Source organism: Drosophila montana, unplaced genomic scaffold, assembly GCF_035044405.1.
Source record: "Drosophila montana isolate Dmon_TW-CO22-7 unplaced genomic scaffold, ASM3504440v1 contig_2848_1, whole genome shotgun sequence".
Classification (NCBI taxonomy): Eukaryota; Metazoa; Arthropoda; class Insecta; order Diptera; family Drosophilidae; genus Drosophila; species Drosophila montana.
In genome coordinates, this window is record NW_026997721.1 from 108,980 (window position 1) to 136,709 (window position 27,730).

At 34.5% G+C, this 27,730-nt stretch overlaps 1 protein-coding gene across 7 annotated transcripts in view; it reads right to left on the reverse strand.

The window, feature by feature from the left end:
• alpha-Cat (catenin alpha) overlaps nucleotides 1-27,422 on the reverse strand; it is a 56,022-nt gene extending 28,600 nt beyond the window's left edge. For 3 of the 7 annotated variants that reach the window (XM_064684601.1, XM_064684599.1, XM_064684600.1), the window contains exons 1-6: nucleotides 27,186-27,422; nucleotides 16,820-17,196; nucleotides 16,441-16,758; nucleotides 16,175-16,378; nucleotides 15,411-16,095; nucleotides 4,023-4,174 (exon numbers count right to left, since the gene is read on the reverse strand). In XM_064684601.1, coding sequence (XP_064540671.1) covers nucleotides 4,023-4,174; nucleotides 15,411-16,095; nucleotides 16,175-16,378; nucleotides 16,441-16,758; nucleotides 16,820-17,196; nucleotides 27,186-27,339 — 1,890 coding nt within the window. In that variant the 5' untranslated portion in view covers nucleotides 27,340-27,422. Of the gene's footprint in view, nucleotides 1-3,860; nucleotides 3,962-4,022; nucleotides 4,175-15,410; nucleotides 16,096-16,174; nucleotides 16,379-16,440; nucleotides 16,759-16,819; nucleotides 17,197-27,185 lie in introns of those variants that run through there. The other 4 variants (XM_064684602.1, XR_010436528.1, XM_064684598.1 and 1 more) reach the window with 4 other exon arrangements.
• Between the last annotated feature and the right edge of the window lie 308 nt (nucleotides 27,423-27,730).

A 27,730-nucleotide genomic window follows, 5' to 3' on the forward strand; every position in this document is an offset into this window, starting at 1 on the left:
TATGGGGTCGGTAATGCAACCTCTTTTTCTGTCACAAATTCATTATACCCTCTTTACCCAATTTCACTGCAGAAAAGGCACAAGCCCCGTCTATAGAAGCAGCTAATTCAAAACGCAATCACACTATGTATAAACATAAATGCATACATACAAAGCACATGAATTAACGCGCGCAATTCAATCGTCACACAGTGATTATACTGTTTGTTAGATTGAAATGGTCGGAGGGGAGGGGCTATTTCAAAACACCAGCTGTTAGAGTGGCATTCACACAAACACGATTCCTAATGCGAATCTATCACACACTTGCACATGCACATACACGCTAAATATTAACGGCCGAAAACTATTTTTATCGATAATGTCCTGTTTTTATTAAAATGATTACGAATCACTGCACACAATTTATTGTCAACAGCTCTGAACCGTCTAAAATTGTTTATTTTTTCAAAAATCTTTATAAAATCAGTAAAAAAGTCGGCAAGGGAAAATCAACAACACTTAAAAGTCTATGGTGTGATGGCAACCGCAAGCTACAGACTAACTGGGTCTTCTTTCAAAGGACAAACGAAATAAGATGACTACAACAACAGCGGTACCTCTGAGGACATAAGGACTACCAAAGGTATATAAGAAAGGATCACTGAGGCCAATATGTTCCTCTATCGAATCACCATCTTAAGAACTGTGCAAATACATTGAAAAAATATTAATAAATCTGACAATGGACTCTAGGTACAACATTAAGAACGCACTAGCTTTTAAAGACAAAGTGGACAATTCCCATATTAGGAAAGACGAATCATTAGTATCCTTTGACGTAGTATCTTAGTTTCGCAACAAATTAGAAGGATTAGATGGATCAACTATGCCTCAACAACTATTTATAGACATTGAGAAATTGTGTATTCAAGAAATCCGATATTTTAAATACAAAGACAAGATATGCAAACAACTAAAAGGAAGGCCAATGGGTTCTCCGGCCTCTCCAGTAATCGCAGACATAATAATGGAGGAACTGTTCGACAGCGTTACTGATGAGTTGACAACAAAACCAAGATTTTTAACGAAATATATAGTTGACCTTTCTGCATTAACGGACAAAATATAAGTGCATAACATTCTAAAAGAATTGAATTTTTTTCACAATCACATCAAATTTACAACTGAATTAGAAAAAGACGGGAAAATTCCATTTATAAACTCTATATTACGCAGCAGTTGACAACACACACAAAATTAAGTGGTATAAGAAACCCATAGCCTCCGGACGAATACTCGATTTTAATTCAAACCACCCAAAAAGTATGTTTATAAATACGGCACTATGTTGTATGAAAAGAATGATTAACATATCGGACACCATATACCACAAAGTAATTGGAAATAAAATAAAAAAACTTTTGACGAAAAATTATTACCCGCATAATGTAATTAAAACAACATTAAAAAGACAACAAATCAGAACAGAAAAGCCAACAGAACCTACCAAAATACACAAATCCCTATTATCCATATGTATCACGACTATCAGAATGCCTCACGAGCTCAGACTGCTACAACAAACAAGAATCAAAAGTAGCACGCAAATCTACGAATACGTAACAAAAATTCTTCAACAAGATAAAGTCAACAAGTAAGAGGTTCTAGTCGGGAGCTCCCGACTAGGGGATACCCTGAACCTTCTTCTTCCAACACCAAATGCAGCTCGCGCTACGCGCTAGTTTGCTTTAGTAGTTATAAAGAAAAATGAAAAAAAAAAATTGTTCCCTTGACAGGGTTCGAACTCGCACTAACCGCACCACTTACCGCTACCTCTACACCAATAATTGAGCTTTAATGAGAAAAAAAAAACCAATTAAAAGAGCAGCACCGAAAACAATACAATCGCAATTGCAATGCTGTTGATAGAATTCAAAGCAAACACGCATGAATGTGTGTGTGTGTACATGTATACAGAAATTCAGAAAATACAGCAGCTATGCTGCTAACACGTGCGCACATAACTTTTTTGTTTCTTAACCGATCTTAATGAAATTTTCGACAGTACATCTTATTGTCGAATAGTATAAAGAATATTTCTGTTTTCTCGAAAATTCAATTGCATATAAATTGTGGCTTAAATTGACGGGCAATACAATTTGGATAATTAACTTGATTTATAGCTTTGAGGTGGTAGCGGGGAGGTGGCGATAGGTATAAAATGAAAGATACCTGACATATACTATTCTAGAAGCTACATGTCAAGTTTGGTGACTCAAGCTCATATTATTTGCCGAAATTGCTCAAAAAACAGGATTTCGATATCGATTTTTATCTATTACTTCGAAGCGGGGCAAGTTATACAAACTCGATCTGCGCGTGCATTAGGAGTACCTACAGCTAAAATGTTAAGTCTCTAGCTCTTAAAGGTTCTGATATCCTTGCGTTCATACATACGGACGGACGGACAGACAGAAAGACAGAGGCACATGACTAGATCGACTCGGCTATTGATGCTGATCAAGAATATATATACTTTATGGGGTCGGAGATGCTTCCTTCTGCCTGTTACATACATTTGCACAAATACAATATACCCCGTTTACCCATTTTTAATGGGTTCAGGGTATAAAAATTACTGTGACCGACAAAAGCAACGTAGTTTACTACATACCATGTGACGGGGAAAATAACAAGTGCAATGGTTTTTACATAGGCACAACTAAATCCAAACTAAAAATAAAAGGGTTAGTCAAAATAAATCAGATTTCAAATTAAGACATCAAAATAATATACAAACAAGTAAGAAGTTCTAGTTGGGAGCTCCCGACTAGGGGATATCCTGAACCCTCTTATTCCAACACCAATGCAGATCGCGCTACGCGCTTGTTTGCTTTAGTTATAAAGTAATAAAGATAAATTTAACAAAAAACAAAAAATTTCCCTTGACAGGGTCCTTCCTTATGTATCTTTGGTAGTCCATACATCCTCGGAGGTACCGCTGTTGTTGTAGTCATCTTATTTTTTGATTTTTGATTGCCGACTTTTTTATACTGATTTTACAAAGATTTATGAAAAAATAAACTATTTAAGACGGTTTGGAGCTGTTGATAATAAATTGTGTACAGTGATTCGTAATCATTTAAATAAAACAGGACATTATCGATAAATATAGTTTTCGGCCGTTAATATTTAGTGTGTATGTGCATGTGCAAGTGTGAGATAGACTCGCATTAGGAATCGTATTTGTGTGAATGCCACTCTAACAGCTGGTGTTGTGTCCCCACCGACCAATTTAATCTTCCAAACAGTATAATCATTGTGTGACTATTGAATTGCGCCCGTAAATTCATATCCATTGTATGTATGCATTTATGTTTATACATAGTGTGATTGCGTTTTGAATTAGCTGCTGCTTTAGACGGGGCTTGTGCCTATTTTGCATCTTGCTCAGAATCCTGATTATACCTTGAACCCATTGACAATGGGTAAAAAGGGTATAATGTATTTGTGACAGAAAAAGAGGTAGCATTACCGACCCCATAAAGTACATCTATTCTTGATCTGCATCAATACCCGAGTCGATCTAGCCATGTTCGTCTGTCTGTCCGTGTGTATGATCGCCAGGATTTTAGAACCTATAAGAGCTGGAGTGCCCACGCAGAACGAGCTTCTTTCCGATATTCGATAAGTTGCTCCGTTTCCAAGTAATCGATAATAATCGACATCTAAATCCTGTTTTTTTTTTATTTAGGAATTTTGGTAAATAATAAGAGCTAGAGTCACCAAACTTGACATGTACCTTCATTAATGTTTTATTTATATCAAGTATCTTTCATTTTATAGCACTCACCACCTCCCAGCGACTACCTCATAGATATAAACCTCATAGATATAAACGTAGTAGAGGCTTGATTATTACTGGATATTCTAATACCTATCGTCATACTTAATTCGTCTCAGAATGTTTCCATGGACGCTTTATTATGTTTTATTGGTTATTTATGTTAATAATTAAATTAAAAATATTTATTTCTTACTCGGTTCATTAATACTGCACGTCGGATTTCACGCACACCATCGTAAACCAAACGGGAGGCATCAATAAAGTCATTTTCGTCGACATTTTTGTTGCTATTTGCTGAAAGAGCTTCTACTGCAGCATCAACTCGTTGTTCAAATTTTATCATTACTGAAAAACAAAAAATTATATAAAATGCTTATGTAAAGATAGTTCGTAATTCCTATGGGCACTTAGATTAGGAAATTTATATATAGCAAATAGAACAAGAGGTTCTAGTCGGGAGCTCCAGAATAGGGGATACCCTGAACCCTCTTATTCCAACACCAAATGCAGCTCCCACTACGCGCTCGTTTGCTTTAGTAGTAATTAAGATAAATTAAACCAAAACCAAAAGTACCCTTGTCAGGGCTCGAACTCGCAACTGACCGCATTACTTGCTGCCGCCTCTAAGCAACAGCCACACCAGCCAAATAAAAAAATTATATTTACAATCGAAACTGCAATGCTGTTGATAGAATTCAAAGCAGACGCGCATGAATGTTTGTGTGTACATGTATACAGAAGTTCTTGGAATTTGCGCTTGCTGCTGCAAACACGTGGGCCGCATAAAACACATTTTCCTTTGTGTTTCTTAACCGATCTTGATGAAATTTTCAGCAGTAGATCCTATTGTACTATAAAATATTCGTGTAATCTCAAAATGACAATTGCATTTAAGTTGTGGCTTAAATTGATGGGCAATACAAGTTGGTTTGCGAACATGATTTATAGCTTTGTTGTGGTAGCGGGGAGGTGGCGGTAGCTATAAAATGAAAGATACTTGATATATATATACTATTCTAGAAGCTACATGTCAAGTTTGGTGTCTCTTATTATTTACAAAAATTGGTCAAAAAACAGGATATTAATATCGATTACGTGGAAACGGGAAAGTTATCAAATATCGGAAACAAACTCGATCTGCTCATGGACTAGGAGGACTTACAGAGGAAATTGCACATCTCTAGCTCTTATAGGTTCTGAGATCCTTGCGTTCATACATACGGACAGACGAACAGACTGACGGACATGGCTGGATCGACTCGGCTGTTGATGCTGATCAAGAATATATATACTTGAAGGGGTCGGCGATGCTTCCTTCTGCCTGTTACATTTGCACAAATACATTATACCCTTTTTACCCATTTTTAATGGGTTCAGGGTATAAAAAATTGTAACAGCAGCAATAATTGTTGAGCGCACGCTGAAGAGATAAATTTTGGAAAATATAAATCAAGACCAAAATAATTTTATTGCAGACAATGTTGTGTTTGCAGCCAGTACGATTCTTGTTATTAGTGAGGACGAGGTCAGGAAGTAAATTAGAAGAAAATAACAAAATGTCTTAAGCGACCTGATTTTGTGTAAGCTAAGTTTTAAGGTAGTTAGTTGCAGCAAAAAGGTTTAAACACCAAAAGTAACCAGCTTGTCTGTATAGCTACTTTAAAGAGCTCCCGGCTCTCCCATCAGTAACCTATCAACTTACTCTAGATATATAAGCCCTAGTCCGAAGTATAAATCACTTGAGAATTATAAGCAACAAAAAGTTGACCAAGCTAACCCAAAGACTACTTTACATTTAACCACTGTGTTTGCGAAAGAAAACCGCCCTTTATGAACAAAACAATGCCTTAGAATATTTTTCGTTTACAGTGTGCGAAAAAAGGACAATATAGTGAACAGAACAACATAACCTACGTTTTTTTAATAGAGCATAGGATTCTTCTGATCCTTTGTTATCTAGTCGCTGATTAGATAAACGACAAAAATGAAACAAACAGAGAAAAATTCCGAAAGAATTGGTAAATAAATTTAATCGAAGATGAAAATGGCTTTTTAGAAAAAAAAGATGACGAACGAGTCTGTTTTGAATTGAATATTGATTTGGAACATGAAGAGAACTAGGCTAAATTTAAAATAGGTGTGTTGTGAAATGACTTATTATTAAAAAAAAAAAATGAATACTACATAAATATAATTTTGTAATGGCTGGATCATATACATATATCTCTATATGTAAAACTGTTTGTTCTGTCTGACTGGCTGGTGACGAACGCACGGCCCAAACCGTAAGAGCTAGGAGCTGAAATGTTCACTGTATTTACTTTATGTGATGAAGGAGCACGTTAAGGCGGGGTTTCGGGAAATTCCACTTGCATGTGTGGAAAAATCGAAAAAAGGTTTTTGTGCAACTTTGTTGTTTTCCATCCGATCGGCCTCAAACTCATTTTAAAAGATCTTTGTTCAAATTCATTTGCGGGTGTTTCCCACTTTTCGAAAAATGCATTTCTCCTTGACGGAAATGGGGGCCAAAGATTTGGTGATTGACGTTACGTTGTCAAATTTATTTCTAAAGATCTACACGAAAAATCATTTAAGACGAGTTTTACACTTTTCGCAGCATCAAAACTTACTCGGTAGAAAATTCAATTCAAAGATTTTTTGGGCAGAGTTATAAGTTTTGTCCGATTTGCTTCAAACTGATTTTCAAATCTCTACACAAGAACTTAATAAATACGTGCTTCAGCGATTTGGCAAAAGTTTTTTGCTTACCATCCGATAGGCTACAAAGACATTTCCAAAGATCTTTGTCAAAATTCATCTGATGAGTATTTCACACTTTTTGGAAAATGCATCCCTCCTTGCTGGAAATGGGGGTCAAAGATTTGGTGAGTGGCGTTTCGCGTTTAAATTTATTTTCATGGATCTACATTTTTATGTATGATCATAATCATTTGAGACGGATTTCACATTTTTGGCAAAATCACAGCTTTCACGGTGGAAAGTGCAATTCAAGGAATTTTTTGGTTAAGTTTTTAAGTTTTTCTCTTCCCTCCTTGGTGGAAATGGGGGTCAAAAATTCGCCCTCAAATTCATTTCCAAATATCTATATGAAAGTTCATTTGAGACGTGATTTTCACTTTTCGCAGAATCTAAAATCCTTCGATAGAAATGCGATTCAAAGATTTTTTTGATGAAGTTTTAAGTTATGTGCAATTTGCTTCAAACTTATTTTCAAAGCTCTGCATAAGGACTTAATGTATACGTGTTTCAATGATTTGGGAAATTCCACCTACAACAGTGGTTAATTAGCGAAAAACTTTTGCATGAAAGTTTTTTTTTTTTACCGTCCAATCAGATTACAAATTATTTTCAAAGCCTTTTGAGTAAATTTACTTTAAACGTGCCACGGGCAAGGCCGGGTTATACCCGCTAGTATATATATATATATATAGATATTTATATATATATAGATATATTTGTAGCGGGTATAACCCCACCTTGCCCGTGGTACGTATAAAATAAATACGAATACAAATTTTTTTGTATCTTTATATCTTTTTGTATATACATATATATATATAAATATGTATATATATATACTCAATACTTTATTGAATATCACTCTTTCACCATAGAATTTGTCGTGGTGTATCCAAAAAAAATTTGGAAACTGAATTTCTTAGTTTAAAAATTAAAAATGTGTTGATATGATAATTTAAAGAGCCTAGAAATAACAATTAATAACACCCCTAGTTGGAAGGTTCATATCAACAAAATCAGTAGCTTTGGTCAGACCTATGAATTATTGAAATTACAACTACTATGAGGTTTTAATAGCGAAAACCTGCATTGTGTAAATGTTAATGTATATAATATAACTATTTAGTGCTTCAGATACAGCAATTTTGCATAAGCCTCAAACTATTTTATTAATATTACTTGACATGTTTTTAGCTTACAGAGAAATTTTTGTATAGAATATACAATCTCACACTCCTTGATTTGCTTTGATTTGTTTGATCTCGTCGGACCTACAATTTTATAATAAACTGGCAAGCTTCTATAGGCAATTGAGCATGCTGTTCGAATATGTATTCTAATCCCGCAATAATAGAAATGACTCTCAAATCACACCTGCAACGTTGATATTTAATTGATGAAATGAATTAGTTAATTAATTGATTTTATATTAAAGTGTAAATGTAGTCAACTGCATGTTAGTATATATAAGACAGGTTAAATAAGTCATTAAATATTACATTTTTATGTTAGTGACCGGTGCCTCAATTATAAGTTTTTCCTTGTTTGTGTAATTTAGATTCATACATAAACAAATGCGTTTAAAGTGCGCACATTCATCTATGAAAAGGAGGGTCAAATATTTGGTAGGCGAAGTTTCGTTTAAAAATGAATTTTTTACGATCTTTATGTAAGCCGATTTAAGATGTGTTTTACTCTGTCAGCCAATTACACCCCTCCTGAGTGAAAATGGGGCAGAGATTTTTTGGTAAAGTTTCAAGTTTCGCCCGATCACCTTCAAACTTACTTTCAACGCTCTACATAAATCCCTAATAAAAACGTGTTTCAGCGAATTTCCACCCGTATATATGCAAAAACTAAGACCGTACAAAGTTAATATACATATATGAAAAAAATGCATATAATTATCTCGTTTTAAAAAATATTTTCTCTGAATAAAATATTTTGTATTCTGTCGTCACGGGGGTGACATACCTAAATGTTGTGCAAGCATTGTTATTGAAAAAACAGCCAAATCAAACGAAAATCTGTAATTAAGAATAACTCAACTTACTACGAGCCATGCATTTTCCCTTTTTTTTTTGTTAAAATCTGTCGTTTGTTTATTTAAAGCTCATAAATCAATTCTATCAAACTAAATCATTACGTTTCGTTCACAAAATAAACAAATGATTCTTTATGCCTTTATAACTTTGAGGATACTTCTGCCCAACTTGGAGGTCAAATTTTCCAGCTTCGGAGCTTTAATAGGTTTTGGATGTCTGTCGATCACCAACTCTTCAGTCATATATATCGATCAGCATATATCGATAAGCCAAATAAGTGACTCAAACAAAAGTGATCGAGGTGGAATTGCCCGACTAGGGGATACCTTTACCTTGTTTTTCTAACTATATGTGATCGATTGCCTTGGCTTTATGGTTTTTATTTTTTTTTAGTAAAGGAATATACTAGCATCAATAAAAAAAATATTAAAAAAAAAAAACGTTAGTTTCCCTGCCGGTATCGACTTCGTAACTAATTTTAACCGACCAAATAACGTGCATTCGCTCCAAACATCACAGCAAACATCACCAAGTTTTAACGAAAAAACTGGATTAATATAACAGCACATGCAAACAACTCAGCATAAAATACAATAGTAACTGCAATTATAGTATAGAATTCAATTTTTATGGCAGTAGCCATAAAATCAAAAAAATTCTAATCTGTATATTCTATTCTAGAAACTACGTATACAATTTGGTGATTTAAAACGTAAGAGTTTTGATCGAAAAACAGGATATTATATTAATTTTTATTGCTTAGAAACAGGGCAAGTTATCGGTGATCAGAAACAAGAGTATATTTGTGCAAACTTGGGGCAGATCACCAATCAAACAGACAATAAGTCTGGACAAACTTTCTTACATTTATCGAAAGAAGGCGAATTTATTTACTATTCGCCTAATTAAGCTTAATGTATACCTGTTTGGCCTTGCCCCAGATAAATAAGTTTTTTATACAATACTAGCGGGTATATTCCGGCCTTTCCTGTTGCTAGTTTTGTGTTTAACATTTAAATGTATCTCTTTTCCCAACCGTGGAAAGTTAAATCCATATAGAAATATATTAAAAGTCCATCGAGTAAAGAACCAAAAATTGGAATCAATAGTTTCCCCTCCCATTTTAGCTTTGAGCGAGAATCTGAAAGCCATTGACCCGCACTTTTCGGCTAAGCAAGTGAATTTTGCGAAAAACGGATCAAAAACGTATCTGAAGATGACTTTGAAGTCGACCGATAATAAGCAAAAAAGTTGCAAGTTTCCTGCCAAATTTGCACAGTTGCGGGGGGAATTTCCTATATCGCTAAATTTTCGAAATGCTTTGAAAAAAAGTATATAAGCCCTAGTCCGAAGTATAAATCACTTGAGAATTATAAGCAACAAAAAGTTGACCAAGCTAACCCAAAGACTACTTTACATTTAACCACTGTGTTTGCGAAAGAAAACCGCCCTTTATGAACAAAACAATGCCTTAGAATATTTTTCGTTTACAGTGTGCGAAAAAAGGACAATATAGTGAACAGAACAACATAACCTACGTTTTTTTAATAGAGCATAGGATTCTTCTGATCCTTTGTTATCTAGTCGCTGATTAGATAAACGACAAAAATGAAACAAACAGAGAAAAATTCCGAAAGAATTGGTAAATAAATTTAATCGAAGATGAAAATGGCTTTTTAGAAAAAAAAGATGACGAACGAGTCTGTTTTGAATTGAATATTGATTTGGAACATGAAGAGAACTAGGCTAAATTTAAAATAGGTGTGTTGTGAAATGACTTATTATTAAAAAAAAAAAATGAATACTACATAAATATAATTTTGTAATGGCTGGATCATATACATATATCTCTATATGTAAAACTGTTTGTTCTGTCTGACTGGCTGGTGACGAACGCACGGCCCAAACCGTAAGAGCTAGGAGCTGAAATGTTCACTGTATTTACTTTATGTGATGAAGGAGCACGTTAAGGCGGGGTTTCGGGAAATTCCACTTGCATGTGTGGAAAAATCGAAAAAAGGTTTTTGTGCAACTTTTTTGTTTTCCATCCGATCGGCCTCAAACTCATTTTAAAAGATCTTTGTTCAAATTCATTTGCGGGTGTTTCCCACTTTTCGAAAAATGCATTTCTCCTTGACGGAAATGGGGGCCAAAGATTTGGTGATTGACGTTACGTTGTCAAATTTATTTCTAAAGATCTACACGAAAAATCATTTAAGACGAGTTTTACACTTTTCGCAGCATCAAAACTTACTCGGTAGAAAATTCAATTCAAAGATTTTTTGGGCAGAGTTATAAGTTTTGTCCGATTTGCTTCAAACTGATTTTCAAATCTCTACACAAGAACTTAATAAATACGTGCTTCAGCGATTTGGCAAAAGTTTTTTGCTTACCATCCGATAGGCTACAAAGACATTTCCAAAGATCTTTGTCAAAATTCATCTGATGAGTATTTCACACTTTTTGGAAAATGCATCCCTCCTTGCTGGAAATGGGGGTCAAAGATTTGGTGAGTGGCGTTTCGCGTTTAAATTTATTTTCATGGATCTACATTTTTATGTATGATCATAATCATTTGAGACGGATTTCACATTTTTGGCAAAATCACAGCTTTCACGGTGGAAAGTGCAATTCAAGGAATTTTTTGGTTAAGTTTTTAAGTTTTTCTCTTCCCTCCTTGGTGGAAATGGGGGTCAAAAATTCGCCCTCAAATTCATTTCCAAATATCTATATGAAAGTTCATTTGAGACGTGATTTTCACTTTTCGCAGAATCTAAAATCCTTCGATAGAAATGCGATTCAAAGATTTTTTTGATGAAGTTTTAAGTTATGTGCAATTTGCTTCAAACTTATTTTCAAAGCTCTGCATAAGGACTTAATGTATACGTGTTTCAATGATTTGGGAAATTCCACCTACAACAGTGGTTAATTAGCGAAAAACTTTTGCATGAAAGTTTTTTTTTTTACCGTCCAATCAGATTACAAATTATTTTCAAAGCCTTTTGAGTAAATTTACTTTAAACGTGCCACGGGCAAGGCCGGGTTATACCCGCTAGTATATATATATATATATAGATATTTATATATATATAGATATATTTGTAGCGGGTATAACCCCACCTTGCCCGTGGTACGTATAAAATAAATACGAATACAAATTTTTTTGTATCTTTATATCTTTTTGTATATACATATATATATATAAATATGTATATATATATACTCAATACTTTATTGAATATCACTCTTTCACCATAGAATTTGTCGTGGTGTATCCAAAAAAAATTTGGAAACTGAATTTCTTAGTTTAAAAATTAAAAATGTGTTGATATGATAATTTAAAGAGCCTAGAAATAACAATTAATAACACCCCTAGTTGGAAGGTTCATATCAACAAAATCAGTAGCTTTGGTCAGACCTATGAATTATTGAAATTACAACTACTATGAGGTTTTAATAGCGAAAACCTGCATTGTGTAAATGTTAATGTATATAATATAACTATTTAGTGCTTCAGATACAGCAATTTTGCATAAGCCTCAAACTATTTTATTAATATTACTTGACATGTTTTTAGCTTACAGAGAAATTTTTGTATAGAATATACAATCTCACACTCCTTGATTTGCTTTGATTTGTTTGATCTCGTCGGACCTACAATTTTATAATAAACTGGCAAGCTTCTATAGGCAATTGAGCATGCTGTTCGAATATGTATTCTAATCCCGCAATAATAGAAATGACTCTCAAATCACACCTGCAACGTTGATATTTAATTGATGAAATGAATTAGTTAATTAATTGATTTTATATTAAAGTGTAAATGTAGTCAACTGCATGTTAGTATATATAAGACAGGTTAAATAAGTCATTAAATATTACATTTTTATGTTAGTGACCGGTGCCTCAATTATAAGTTTTTCCTTGTTTGTGTAATTTAGATTCATACATAAACAAATGCGTTTAAAGTGCGCACATTCATCTATGAAAAGGAGGGTCAAATATTTGGTAGGCGAAGTTTCGTTTAAAAATGAATTTTTTACGATCTTTATGTAAGCCGATTTAAGATGTGTTTTACTCTGTCAGCCAATTACACCCCTCCTGAGTGAAAATGGGGCAGAGATTTTTTGGTAAAGTTTCAAGTTTCGCCCGATCACCTTCAAACTTACTTTCAACGCTCTACATAAATCCCTAATAAAAACGTGTTTCAGCGAATTTCCACCCGTATATATGCAAAAACTAAGACCGTACAAAGTTAATATACATATATGAAAAAAATGCATATAATTATCTCGTTTTAAAAAATATTTTCTCTGAATAAAATATTTTGTATTCTGTCGTCACGGGGGTGACATACCTAAATGTTGTGCAAGCATTGTTATTGAAAAAACAGCCAAATCAAACGAAAATCTGTAATTAAGAATAACTCAACTTACTACGAGCCATGCATTTTCCCTTTTTTTTTGTTAAAATCTGTCGTTTGTTTATTTAAAGCTCATAAATCAATTCTATCAAACTAAATCATTACGTTTCGTTCACAAAATAAACAAATGATTCTTTATGCCTTTATAACTTTGAGGATACTTCTGCCCAACTTGGAGGTCAAATTTTCCAGCTTCGGAGCTTTAATAGGTTTTGGATGTCTGTCGATCACCAACTCTTCAGTCATATATATCGATCAGCATATATCGATAAGCCAAATAAGTGACTCAAACAAAAGTGATCGAGGTGGAATTGCCCGACTAGGGGATACCTTTACCTTGTTTTTCTAACTATATGTGATCGATTGCCTTGGCTTTATGGTTTTTATTTTTTTTTAGTAAAGGAATATACTAGCATCAATAAAAAAAATATTAAAAAAAAAAAAACGTTAGTTTCCCTGCCGGTATCGACTTCGTAACTAATTTTAACCGACCAAATAACGTGCATTCGCTCCAAACATCACAGCAAACATCACCAAGTTTTAACGAAAAAACTGGATTAATATAACAGCACATGCAAACAACTCAGCATAAAATACAATAGTAACTGCAATTATAGTATAGAATTCAATTTTTATGGCAGTAGCCATAAAATCAAAAAAATTCTAATCTGTATATTCTATTCTAGAAACTACGTATACAATTTGGTGATTTAAAACGTAAGAGTTTTGATCGAAAAACAGGATATTATATTAATTTTTATTGCTTAGAAACAGGGCAAGTTATCGGTGATCAGAAACAAGAGTATATTTGTGCAAACTTGGGGCAGATCACCAATCAAACAGACAATAAGTCTGGACAAACTTTCTTACATTTATCGAAAGAAGGCGAATTTATTTACTATTCGCCTAATTAAGCTTAATGTATACCTGTTTGGCCTTGCCCCAGATAAATAAGTTTTTTATACAATACTAGCGGGTATATTCCGGCCTTTCCTGTTGCTAGTTTTGTGTTTAACATTTAAATGTATCTCTTTTCCCAACCGTGGAAAGTTAAATCCATATAGAAATATATTAAAAGTCCATCGAGTAAAGAACCAAAAATTGGAATCAATAGTTTCCCCTCCCATTTTAGCTTTGAGCGAGAATCTGAAAGCCATTGACCCGCACTTTTCGGCTAAGCAAGTGAATTTTGCGAAAAACGGATCAAAAACGTATCTGAAGATGACTTTGAAGTCGACCGATAATAAGCAAAAAAGTTGCAAGTTTCCTGCCAAATTTGCACAGTTGCGGGGGGAATTTCCTATATCGCTAAATTTTCGAAATGCTTTGAAAAAAAGTTTAAAGCTTATCAGACAAAACTTCAAGCTTCCCCCAAAAAAAATTTTAATTTTCCATCGAGAGTCCTGCATTTGGCGAATTGTAAAAATGATTTTTCGTTAAGCATAATAAATGTAAATTTATTCTTTGCAGATGAACTAAGCATCAGCGGATAGTGAAAAGTAGTTCGTTCAAAATTGATATGTCGACCACGGTACCATAGCAGTAAACGGCCTTTTTTAATTTATGTAATTACTGTCCATCTTAGTACCTTTCACGACTGGCGGTTCTCCAACAAAATCTACAATAAGCTTGTTTTACTACGAATTTTATTGCTTTTAACTTTGACATTTTGAACTTTCTACATAATTATAGTACTTTATAAGAAACCTACCCAATGGCTGAGAATTGTACTCAGATTGGGTAACCTTATCCCTTGCATAAGTTGCAAGAGCAGCATTTTCGCTTATACAGAGTCGGCTTGCTGGCTGTAGATTTATAGCTTATGCTTCTTCGTAGTTTATATCTTTTTAATAGCTTATATCTCACGTCGCTGGTGACATTAGCTTCAGTTATGTTTTGATAGTCGAACATCGATTCACGCTGAGAGCCCGCCACCGGGACACCAACAACATTAAATCGAGCAGGACGCCTACCGATACCTTTACTGGATTCATCGTAGATTCATTGCATAATTTACATTTGAAATTTTGTTGCCATTAACATGAGAAACACAGCCTATCCGTCGGATTTAAATATTCTCATCGAATAAAACGCCGTTATAACTACCTTATATAATTATTTTAAATTTTTTGCCTGGTGTTGCATAATTTCGGCTGATATGTTGCCATAATAAAATATAATTGGAGAGCTTGGATAAGGAAATGAACACGTTACCCTCTGAAAATAATAAGTTGTTCTAAATTGCTCCCCACACGTTGCGCTGAATAAAACTTCACTTCTTATTCGCTACATGCTAATTATAGCCATCGGTCAGCCACATTATAGATGTTTAAAGAAATTCGGTAATACCAACCTTGCTCGCGTAGCACTTTAACTGCTTCCAAAACTCGCTTTGTATAAATGCATGTCTCATAGTTGTCCATTTCAGCCTCAACAACATTGCACACACGGGACGATCGGCCTTGAATGGATCCAGCAGTTCCACGTAGATCCTTAGCGTCCCCAACTTGCAACGCCATGACACATTTGTTTACATCTTCAAGAATATGATTTTCGGAAACAGCTAAAAAATCATCAATGGTTGTAATGTCATCGACAGCTTCCGTTAATATCCGAACTTGCACCTCCCATGCTTGGCGATAAGCAGACATGTTCTCTTGGGCAACCTTTGAGTTGGGTCGAACCGTGAGAATTGATGCAGCATTTATTACTTGGGGGCATAAGCTTTCGATCTGGGCCGCCGCATAGCGGACCATTTTCACCCCGTCTTCGTTATTTGACATACTGCACACGAGGTTAGCAACTTCAACTAATTTTTCAGCATGCTTCGTAAATATCTCAGCTTTTTCCCTCACTTTTTTTTCATTACCAGATTTAGCGGCTTCAATTAAGTCAATTAAAGGCGTAGTTGTTTCCAAAAAGGAATCGGACACGTGATCAACAACTGCTTTGCGAAGCTGCCGACGCAGATCTCTAGTTTTGCGACACATTTGATCAATGGCACGATCTAGAGCGGGGCTGTTATCTTTTTGACCCATCTAAAATAATATATGTTTGTTAAATATAATCTAAAGTTATACATACATATATTAGCATTCTGGCTTCCAAATAACTTACGTTTGACATGTATTCAGAAAGGAGATCTTGTAGAGCCTGGCGGACGGCATTGCATTCGGCAACAATTCTTTCTCTGCGCTCGTCCCTTGTACAGTCTGCATCGGCCATTAGTGCAGCAGCACTAATAATACTTTCTAAACGTTCTTCCAGCAGTTGACGTGACCGTTTATCACTGTATGTCATGGGATCAATTATAATACCCTCCTAAAAATTGTAAAAGCAAATAATTAAGCAACAATAAGATTTACTAAAATAAAAGCACCCACGTCAAAATCGTCCAAGGCTGCAGCTAGTTCTCCTGCACCACTATAAACATCGGTAGGCTGTGATGATTTGCCCTGGGCCACATCGCTAATCGTGTTAACAGCATCGCACACTTGTTTTAAGATAAAGTCTCTGTTGACTTTGGCCAGATCTAATTCTGGATGTCGAACATAAACTTTTGATGCAGTCAGGAGCATTGTTGAATGCTTTTTAAGCATTGCACGTGCGGCAGCTAAGTCATCCCTCAATTGTGGATCCTTTAGTTCTTGTTGACGCTTTGCTGCTTGTTTGATGAGCTCTCCAGCGTTACGACCGAATTGCTAGTTTATCAAGGTTTTTTATTTGATACCTTTATTTTTTTTTAGCTTAATGTGAACTTACCCGCATGTTGTTCATAAGTTCGTCTTGGCTTGATGCATTCTTAAGTTTATTAAGATCATCTTCAACAATGTGAAGAGATTTAAGCAACAAATGAACATCCACCATATCTGCTAAAATTAATAAGCGTGTTACAGCTGAAAGCAGATTCCGTGCTGCTCGCACCATGTTCCCTCTTTTTAATGAACTACATGGATCCTCCGAAAACTCCCTTGCTGCAATGCTCATGGCATCTCCTGTTTTACGCACCTCGTCGACGGCAGATAACATTTCTTGCGTTATATCCGGATTCTCATACGCAATTTGCTCTCCCTTCTGTATAAAATTTTCTGTAGCTTTTTCAACAGCAGCAACTAGTGCACTCGCCCGCTTTGATTTTCCTTAAAAATCAAATAAAAAACTTAGTAACAAGTAAGAATAGATGCACAAAAAGGCACACCCCAGACATGTGCACTAAATTCTGCAACAATGCATTTTCAATTTTTGAACGAGAAATTCAATAATTATTCATTTCTGTTTACAATCCGATCAATATGAAATTGTCAGGGATAAATATCGTGGATACATTGTTTATATGCCAAGCACAAATCTAAGCCTTTGCAAATTTTACAAATTTGGAAACTCTAACTTCTCTTATAGACTCCGAGATATTATTATAAACCTAACCTAAAAATCAATTTGTATATATTTCGTAGAAACAGAATGATAACTCGTACTGCGCGGGCAATTGGATTTAAAACATCAAAACTCTAGCTCTTATAGGTTCTGAGATCGACGTGTTCATACATACGGACATGGCTAGATCAACTCGGCTATTGATGCTGATTAAGACTATATATTTTATGGAGTCGGAAATGCTTCCTGCTGCCCTTTACATACATTTGCACAAAAACATTATATGTTTTTACACATTTTCAATAGGCTAAGGATATAAAAACAAATAAGGACGTTTTAGTCGAGTGCAACTGACCATAAAATAACAGCTCAAAGCAAAAAAGAAAGCGTAACGATTAGAAGGGCTTTGTTCAAAAACTTTATTGCGGACCCAATATTTCTATAGATCTATATGATAATAGTTATCAAATGTTAATATGATTTGTGTACGCTAGGAGCAATGAAGGTGACAACTTCCCATTTCGGTTAGAATATCCTAAAAGCAAGTAAGAGTGCTCTAGTTGGGAGTGTCCGACTAGGGGATACACTGAACTTCCTGCTAACAATGACAAATGAAGCTATAAATACGCGCTCTTTTGCTTTAGCATAAAAACCCAAGTAAGAGGCTCTTTTTTTTTTTTTTTTTTTCTTTTACGCGAATCCCGATGCAACGTACTGCATCCCACCTCCCGCCCAACCGACCGAGGGGCGCAGTCGTGTAACGTACGACACGAAATGCAAAGTAAATATGAAAAAAAAAAGTCGATACAAACTACGAGTATGTGTACAAATACAATTACAAATAAAGATAGGACTATCTACTTGCTAAATAGTTTAGAATAGAAGACTTTATACGAGGAAGTCGGGAGTTCCCGACTAGGGGATACCCTGACCCTCTTCTACCAACACCATCTATTGAAGCTCGCGCTACGAGCCCATTTTCTTTAGCATAAATACAAATTAATTACAAATAAAAAAAAAAGTTCCCTAGCCATACCAACAATTTATATTCGATGAGAAAAAAAAAAACGAATTTAAATGGGATCACATGTTGGTAGAATTCAATAACGACGCGCATGAATGTGTGTGTGTACATGTATATAGAAATTCTTACAATTGTACAAAAAGCTGATGTCAATTTTGGTGACTCTAAAAACCAAAGAGACTTGCTCAAAATATGGGATTTTGATATCGATTTTTATCGCTTACTTGGAAACGGGGCAAGTTATCGACTATCAGAACCAAACTCGTACTGTGCGAACACTAGGAGGATCTTAGTTCCAATTTCAAGACTCTAGCTCATAAAGGTTCCGAGATCCTCGCGATCATACATACGGACGAACATGGCTAGACCGACTCGGAACTTAAGTAGCTGCACATATACATAGCACGGTATACGATACAATCGCAATTGCAATTCTATTTTTATGTATGCATTTAATAACTTATGGAAGATCTTGATCGATATTGGTGAAATTATCAGCAGTAGATCTAATTGCACGATAAAATATTCGTATATTATCATGTATTAACATTTAGTCTAGATGGACAGAACAATTTAATTCAGTATTGCTTCCGTCTATTGTTCTCTTTCTCTCTATGAATGAAGGGTCCTTCTAAGGTTGCAACTGAGCAAACAAATTAACAATTAACATAAAAAACAGCGAAGAGTGCAAACAATTGACACATGTCTCCAGCAACATATTGTTAAAAACCTAAAAAAGTCCTTTCTTTAAACGCAAAGTTTATTGCGAGTTTTATTAAGTTTGCAAAATAACATAATTTTATTTGAACACCCAACTTAATGACCAACTTCCTTATATGATTTTTCATCCAATATCAAGTTTTTGATGAGTTTACGCCTTTCCGATTTACTCGTAAAGCTTACAGGGCTTCCGGTGTCTAACAATGCAAAAATATTGTTCATTTCAGTGCATCTCCCTTTACAAGGTAGTCTTAGACTTACTAATAGGATAAATGATTTATCGTTTGTGCCCTCCTCATCATGGCATCCCCATGGCAGTAATACTGCCGCGCTTTGGGCACTGCTTGTATTAGCGGCCAATTTAAAAACAATTGAATCAACCTTCTTCCTTCTTCTGGTCTTTTGGGACGCACGCAATCCTTGATGCCCTATTTGACGGCAGTACTAATATCTAGTCTCAAGAATTGCACTCATAGTGGCGTCATTAGGTGCGCGAGCTGCAACAGATGCCTGAAAGGTGCTCAACATTGAACATCGTCTATATCCACATCCTCGACATCGTTGATATCCACACGGCGACGTCGATTGGGTGGCTCAACTCCGCTTTCCAGTTCGAAAACACGTGCCATTAGCTCTGCAAAATTTTTATGTGCAGTGTACACGGTGATTTCATTTATTACGAACGCGAACTCATTTGAAACATTTACTTCTGAATTAGCGACATTCCCATGGCCAGGTTCATCCTCATGCAACTCTGCAGGCTGCTCGTTGTGGGCGTTTTCATAAGGCTGTTCCAACAGTTGACCCGACTCAAAACATTCCGCATTTATATCCAAAGCTCCTGACGTACTCGGTGACTCTTCTCCGGAGACACGCGATGTTTCAACAGTCTCGGCCATTACTGATTTCACCAGTGTACGCAACTGGTATATAGTAGTTTCGTTGCATACAGGAACTCCTTTCTCCGAAAGCAGCGGCTTAAGCTCTAATTTTGTCAACTTAATGATATCGATGGGAACTTTTGGGTAAACCTTACACCAGATTTGTAATCTTCTTTATTTTTATTTACTCGTTTTTCTACATATCATGAGTCGGCGTTACCTCGCGTTCTCTTCTTATTTTCTTAGAGTGCCAAGCTTGACTTTTTACAATAAAGTTATATATAGTTTATACTACTATTGCTTATAAAACACTAGATGTTGTGGCTGTTGACTTTTAAAAGTTTACATTAATGTTTACTGTTTACAACTGTATTTACCTTATATGGTAATATTGGAAAAATGCACCAGCTAGTATGGAAAAATTGTGTTAAACGTTTATATGTTATTTTTTGTTTACACTATATCTGCCTCAAATTCATTTTCAAATATCTTTGTTCGAATTCAATTAAGGGGTGTTTCACACGTTTGGAAAAATGCATTCCTCGACGGTTCAAATAAGGGTCGCAGATGGTGGGTGCAGTTTCGCGATCGAGATGCCTCTCGACGGCTTCTTAATGGTTATTACTGTTGCCAGGATGAGCACGAAAACCTTTCTCCACTTCAGTCCTCCAAGGTCTCACTAGATTATTTGCTACTTCCACCAAGATCTGTACCAATAGCGGCTCCATGCCGACTTACGCCAAAAACACTTATAAGCACACTATTGTACCTTTCTACTCACTAAAGTTTCAAAATGTATACCACAAGTAATATAAATCATTTTCTTTAGCGGCAATGATTAGTATACAACTTGAGCGCCATCCATTTTAAGGGCTAGTTGCTTCGGCTGGTGAGTTGCTGTACACTCCTCAGCGGATTTCGACTTCCATGACCACCGTCCTGTTATTTGAAGCAACTAACACCTTTTCATTATTTCTGTATGAGCTGTTAATTTGGGCACCGTAACATTACGTTTGCTTCATCCCACAGCGCCAGTTCTGCTTACCAAAAGTGGCCCACTTGCACATTATATCATAACCTTAAACCAAATATCAAGAAAGTTAAGGTTCTTACCCATTTAAAGTTTAAGAATAGGTTAAGATCGTTTCGACCCTAAGACCTCTAATCATTCGCTTTACCAGATACGATTATTTTATACAACAGTTAAGTGCACCGGAAGGAACCAGCTACTAGCTGGTTCGATTAGTGCCCCTATACTCATTTCTGACAATCAATTTGCCCGTCAGAACTGTTTCGGTCTTTCATCAGGGCTGCCCCTGACTTCAACCTGACCAAGTATAGTTCACCATATTTCGGGTCAAAGCATATGTATATGCTTAAGGTACTTTTCACTTAGAGTTTTAAATAATAATAATATCATTATACATAACTAAATAGAGCGCCCCGGAATTGCGTTAATTAACTATAAATAGTTAAAAAAAATAATAATAATAAATACGCTATATTATATCCCAATAATTAACTCAAATATCAATAATAATTATGTCATTATATAATTTCGAAAAATTAACGCACTGTAATCATATCAATTAATCATATATCAGAACTTTTTTTTAAATTTCTCTTATTTTATGTTAATGCAAGCATATAATTCAAATTAGCAATCAGTCATAATTTTATATTTATATTTATATAAATACTAGCGGGTATAACCCGGCCTTGCCCGTGGCACGTATGTTATAAAATCAAAAAAATGATTTTGAAACTGATCGGACGGGAATCAAACAACTTTTATGCAAATCGGAAAACTCTTAAAATTCACCAAAAAATTTTGCGAGAAATGTGAAACACGTCTCTAATGATTTTTCTTATAGATCTTTGGAAATAAATTTGAACACAAAACGTCATCCACCAAATCTTTGACCTCCATTTCCACCAAGGAGGAATGGATTTTTCAAAAAGTGTGAAAAACCACTTAAATGAATTTAAACATAGATCTTTAAATATGAATTTGGGGCCGATCGGATGGTAAACAAAAAACTTTCATACAACCGTTTTCCGTCAATTTACCACTGTTGCGGGTGGAATTTTCCAAATCGCTGAAATACGTACTTATTAAGTTCTTATGAAGAGCTTTAAAAATAAGTTTGAAGCAAATCGGTCACAACATAAAACGCCGCCCAAAAAATCTTTAAATCGCATTCTTCCCGAAGAAGTTTGAATTCTGCGAAAAGTGAGAAACACGTCTCAAATGATTTTTCATATAGATCACTGGAAATGAATTTGAGCGCGAAACGTCACCCACCAAATCTTTGACCTCCATTTCCACCAAGGAGGAACGGATTTTTCGAAAAGTGTGAAACACCCCTTAAATGAATTTGAACAAAGATCTTTGAAAATAAGTTTGAGGCCGATCGGATGGTAAACAAAAAAGTTACATACAAACGTTTTTCGCGATTTTTCCACACTTGCGAGTGGAATTTCCTGAAACCCCGTCTTAACGTGCACCTACATCACATAAAGTAACTACAGTGAAAATTTCAGCTTCCTAGCTCTTACGGTTTGGGCTGTGCGTTGATCACCAATCAGTCAGTCAGTCAGCCAGTCAGTCAGTCAGGACAAACAGTTTTATATATAGAGATTTAGGCTAATAGATTACTGTGCCGTGCTGCTGGCACCAGACTTGCCCTCCAATAGGTCCTTGTTAAAGGATTTAAAGTGTACTCATTCCAATTACAGGGCCTCGGATATGAGTCCTGTATTGTTATTTTTCGTCACTACCTCCCCGAGCTGGGAGTGGGTAATTTACGCGCCTGCTGCCTTCCTTAGATGTGGTAGCCGTTTCTCAGGCTCCCTCTCCGGAATCGAACCCTGATTCCCCGTTACCCGTTGCAACCATGGTAGTCCTAGATACTACCATCAAAAGTTGATAGGGCAGACATTTGAAAGATCTGTCGTCGGTACAAGACCATACGATCTGCATGTTATCTAGAGTTCAACCAATATAACGATCTTGCGATCGCTTGGTTTTAGCCTAATAAAAGCACACGTTCCAAAAGGTCCGTGTTTTAATTGCATGTATTAGCTCTAGAATTACCACAGTTATCCAAGTAACTGTTAACGATCTAAGGAACCATAACTGATATAATGAGCCTTTTGCGGTTTCACTGTTAATTCGTGTGTACTTAGACATGCATGGCTTAATCTTTGAGACAAGCATATAACTACTGGCAGGATCAACCAGAATAATGTTTTTTTAAATTTATATGTACAAAATATACATATATATTTATACAAAATGTATTTACATGACAACTTAATATATTTTTGAATAAAAAATATACTATAGATATTAATGTAAAATAAAAACGAATATGGCCATTATTACATAGCATTTCATGTTCGTTAATTTACGTTTCACATTTTTTTAAAAATTAACTACATATTATATCTATATGAAATATATATAATTCGTTCAAAAATATCTTTATAGGTACACTTACTTAATATATATTTTATCACACATTGTTTAATACCAAAATGGAAAAAACATTTTATTTTGATTACAAACTTGATAATTTATTTATATGTATATGCGACAAAAATATATTAAGTAAAACAAATCACATACTAAATTACATAGTATGTAAAATGTTAAAGTTTCATTTATAACAAATATTTAAATAATAATTACAAAACTTATTGAAACTTTTTTTTTTCCAACATACTAATCCGTCCATACATCTGTATGAATCGAATTTCCATTGGATGCAAATGTTATATTTTACGATAAAAGGAAACCCATTTGTTTACACGATGTAGTAATAAATCAAATTATTACAAACAACATATCTTGGCTTGAAATTTCACAATTATCTTTTTCTTAATATCGTAGCCAAGTGTTATACAACATAACAAATAACGATATAATTACTCAGACAAACGAGTATATGACATACTTTTAAAATTATATGCTTTCAGCATATAATGTGATGAGCACACACTGCTCACCATGAATAGGTTTTTTGACACATAATCTATAATGACGATATTTTTTCCAAATACAACCATTCACCTTATCTTCATCATGTACTAATTTAATAATACACTTATATAACTTCATTATTCTTTTATTTAAACATAATTGACTTATGCCGGCAAGGCAACACTCCACAGTCATATGAATTTGCCGTATATAAAATTTTTCATATGACATGCCTTGCGCCTCATTGATAAAAATTGATAATATGATCAAGAATGTTGTAAACTTAATTATCGGAATAGTTGATAAGTCATTACCTTGATTTAGGACAACTAAAATTATAAATATTTACTTGACACTAAGACTGAAAGTAATAAGTTCCGGCATATTTATCAGATTACATAATCGGCATACAATATCACACCAGAGTGTGTTGTTAAAAAATTAAAGATTAACAGAACTAACCTAGTCTTTAATAATTAATTAATGCTTACACATTTATGAGCCACGATCCCTTGCTGAGATTTTAAAATAATATAATATAATTATATTAATGCATAATTATGGCAGTTTTCCACATCAGATTTTTTGTCTTTTCTATGGAGAGGACTGTTAAACGATTCTTTGCATATGACAGGGAAAGCTGAAGTGCCAAGAGAAAACACAAAAAATATAATTTAAATATATCTGTACAAAAGCTGCTGCTCAGTATCTAAGTGCACATACGTGTGCACTATAATGAATCGGTAAGTACACCAATATTGAGGAATGACAATACCAATAACAAGTGATTTTTTATACCCTTGTAGTAGATTCTTTTATGGACACTTTTGGTTTATAAAAATATATTATCCTAACTCGGCTGTGCTAAGTTTCACTATAGCTGCACAATATTCTCATATATCTGAAAAGGGAAATGTTTACAAGGGGTATTGTTTTTCAAAACATTTTACCAAAACTAGGCATTTATAAGTTTGACCCCTATGAAAAATTTTACCAACATCGGATTACTAATTCAGCTAAGAAACTGCTAAAAAAAAACTAATTCATATCAAGATATACTGACCAAACTCGGAATTTGAACTATGCTGCTTACATAAGCCATTGTTAGGAAGAATCGGACGGAAAAATACTCTGTTTTCCCCGATATTTTCACTAAGCATTTACGAGCTTTACTATTTTCACATATCTGCAATCCCATAAGGCAAATGTCTTAAATTGTGTTAAATCTTCGGCGCGCTGAATATATCATTGCTTTTGCTTACTTACACTTAAAAAAATATGGCAGCAATTATATTTGTTGCAAACAGAGGTTGACCATCTAACACCACTCTTCGCGATAAAAGGGCTTTGTCGGTTATAACAAAATATAAACATCATCGAAGCACAGTTCGAAAATAGCATCATGTTGGTTATCAAAAGTACTGGACTTCCTGTTACATATATACGCACATAATCATGGCTATAGGTGTTATAAAAAATGAATCTGACTGGGCCGAGAAATACAAGCTTCTATGTTCAAAATAAAAATGAAGAGCCTATAATCACAACTATCATTTTATTCTCTCAATAACATATTTTACATTAAAAATAAATGTTTTTTTGTTTTTTTTTTTAGGGATCATTTTAATATATTATGGTTCACTTATTATAAGATTTCTTTTTTATTCTGGGACCTAATTTAAAACATTAAACGCGCTAGTCCCCATTCAAATGAGCTATATATACATATTGTAACCTTTTTCTGGTACCGAAAAATATAATTTAATGTTGTAGGTCCCTGGGTTCTTTCCTTGACAGTATCAACTGCTTGTATTCAAACAGTTGTTACTGTCAACAATTTTACGCCTTATGCACGGCTATAAAATAGCCGCGCGTCAGCACCAATGTTATCTAAAGCGTTCTCATACACTGGCTGTCCGAAATACGATTCGCTAGACAGTGTGCTGTATCAACAAACATGGGTCACAGGGCTAGCTTAGCTCTAAGAACATTTCTGTACATTTCTGTACTTAACTTTAGTTTGATTTTAATAATAAATCCGTTCGGAACTAAGGAACTTGCAGAACAACGAAAGTTTATTTTAGACACAAAAATCCGTATTCCTAAAACATAATTGCACTATAATTTTTTGTCATAATGTATTTTGATGTCTCGGATGCCACGAACGATTAATTTAATCGAACAATGTATGCATGTAGATGCATATACACTCCTATTCATTGGTTGCAGAAACTTTTCCTTTAACTTTTCTTTTACCTAGTATCAGGCATGTATTGATTGTCAAATTTCATTTAATCAGAGTTCGAACATTATTCGAAAAAATTGCACACCCAGTTGCTTGTCTGGACGAAGTCATCATATCCATTAGATCTGAGTTAACTTTTTAACAATTAATTTAATTTTAATTATATTATTATTTTGACAATTGTCATGGATCTTAAACAGAATAATTCATAACACTCGCCAAAACGTTAACTAAGGACACCTTACACTTTAGACCTACATATATGGAGCTGGCTTAACACCGCAAAGGAGAAAGACAGTATGAAGAGAGGAAATCGTTAACAGCAGCAAATTATCTTGCCTGGAGCGATATATCTTTGAACGTCATACATTCTGTACTGCTATATAAAAAAACAGTGTTTTTGAAGTTGTAAGACACCAAGGAGTCAACACGCACTACTGAACATATTTTTGCATTCTATTTTAATTAATTTATTTATTAAGAACGCGTAATCTTTTTTTTTCGTTTAAAAATAACACCATTTTTTTTAGTACCTTCCAGAAAAATTTATAAAACAAATTTTCTATACAGTTTTATGAATTTTCAATAATAAACATGTAAGAGCATTGAATAAACCAATGTTCTGTATAATTACAATTTTCTCTAATATCTAAGCTATTTAACTATTTTAAATATGGGCGCACCTTGCAGAGTATACATACTTAATACATACATATATGTAAATATGCATTTGTGTTAATCCCTTTAAAGAGGGAAAGCATTTCTTGTCCTTTAAAGATATGTATATCGTGAAAATTAATGACAGACTCAATTGAAAGCTTAATATCCTAATAAAATTCTCAATTGAAATTCTTAATAGCGTTTTAAAATATATATAAACTTAATTTTTACTGCCTCACCTTTCTTTTTTTTGCTTGGCCCTTTAGTGTTCACTAGCGTTGTCACTTGCAAAACCAACGGCTCTAAAGTTTTTTCGACTGACATGGTACGAATTTCTAAGTTTTTTGGATCCCATTTCAAAGCTATTTGACCAAAATCGGATAGTGTACCCATATTGAAATAAAACACTGTATATTTTATAGAAAAACGTTTCTTCCACTTTATTTGTAACTCGACGTCTCATGCACTGGATTAGTGATGACATCTTCTATGAATATATCTATAAAATCTACGAAATTAAGTCGGTTCGATCTTGACTTCTAATAGTTCGTTTTCACCGGCACTGAGTTTGCATCTACATCTAAAATCAGCATCGGCAGTTATAGCCTTTTTCCACTATGCTTAATATATGTCACATATTGTAACTTCACATATTGGTGTTCCATTGGCAAGTGTCAGTTGTCGGTAATACGTGAGTGGGAAAAGTACCGCTTTTTTAAATAAAATTCTGATCGAGTTTCTTTGATTTACGTAAGCGCCGCAAAGTTTTCCTTTCAAAAGTCAT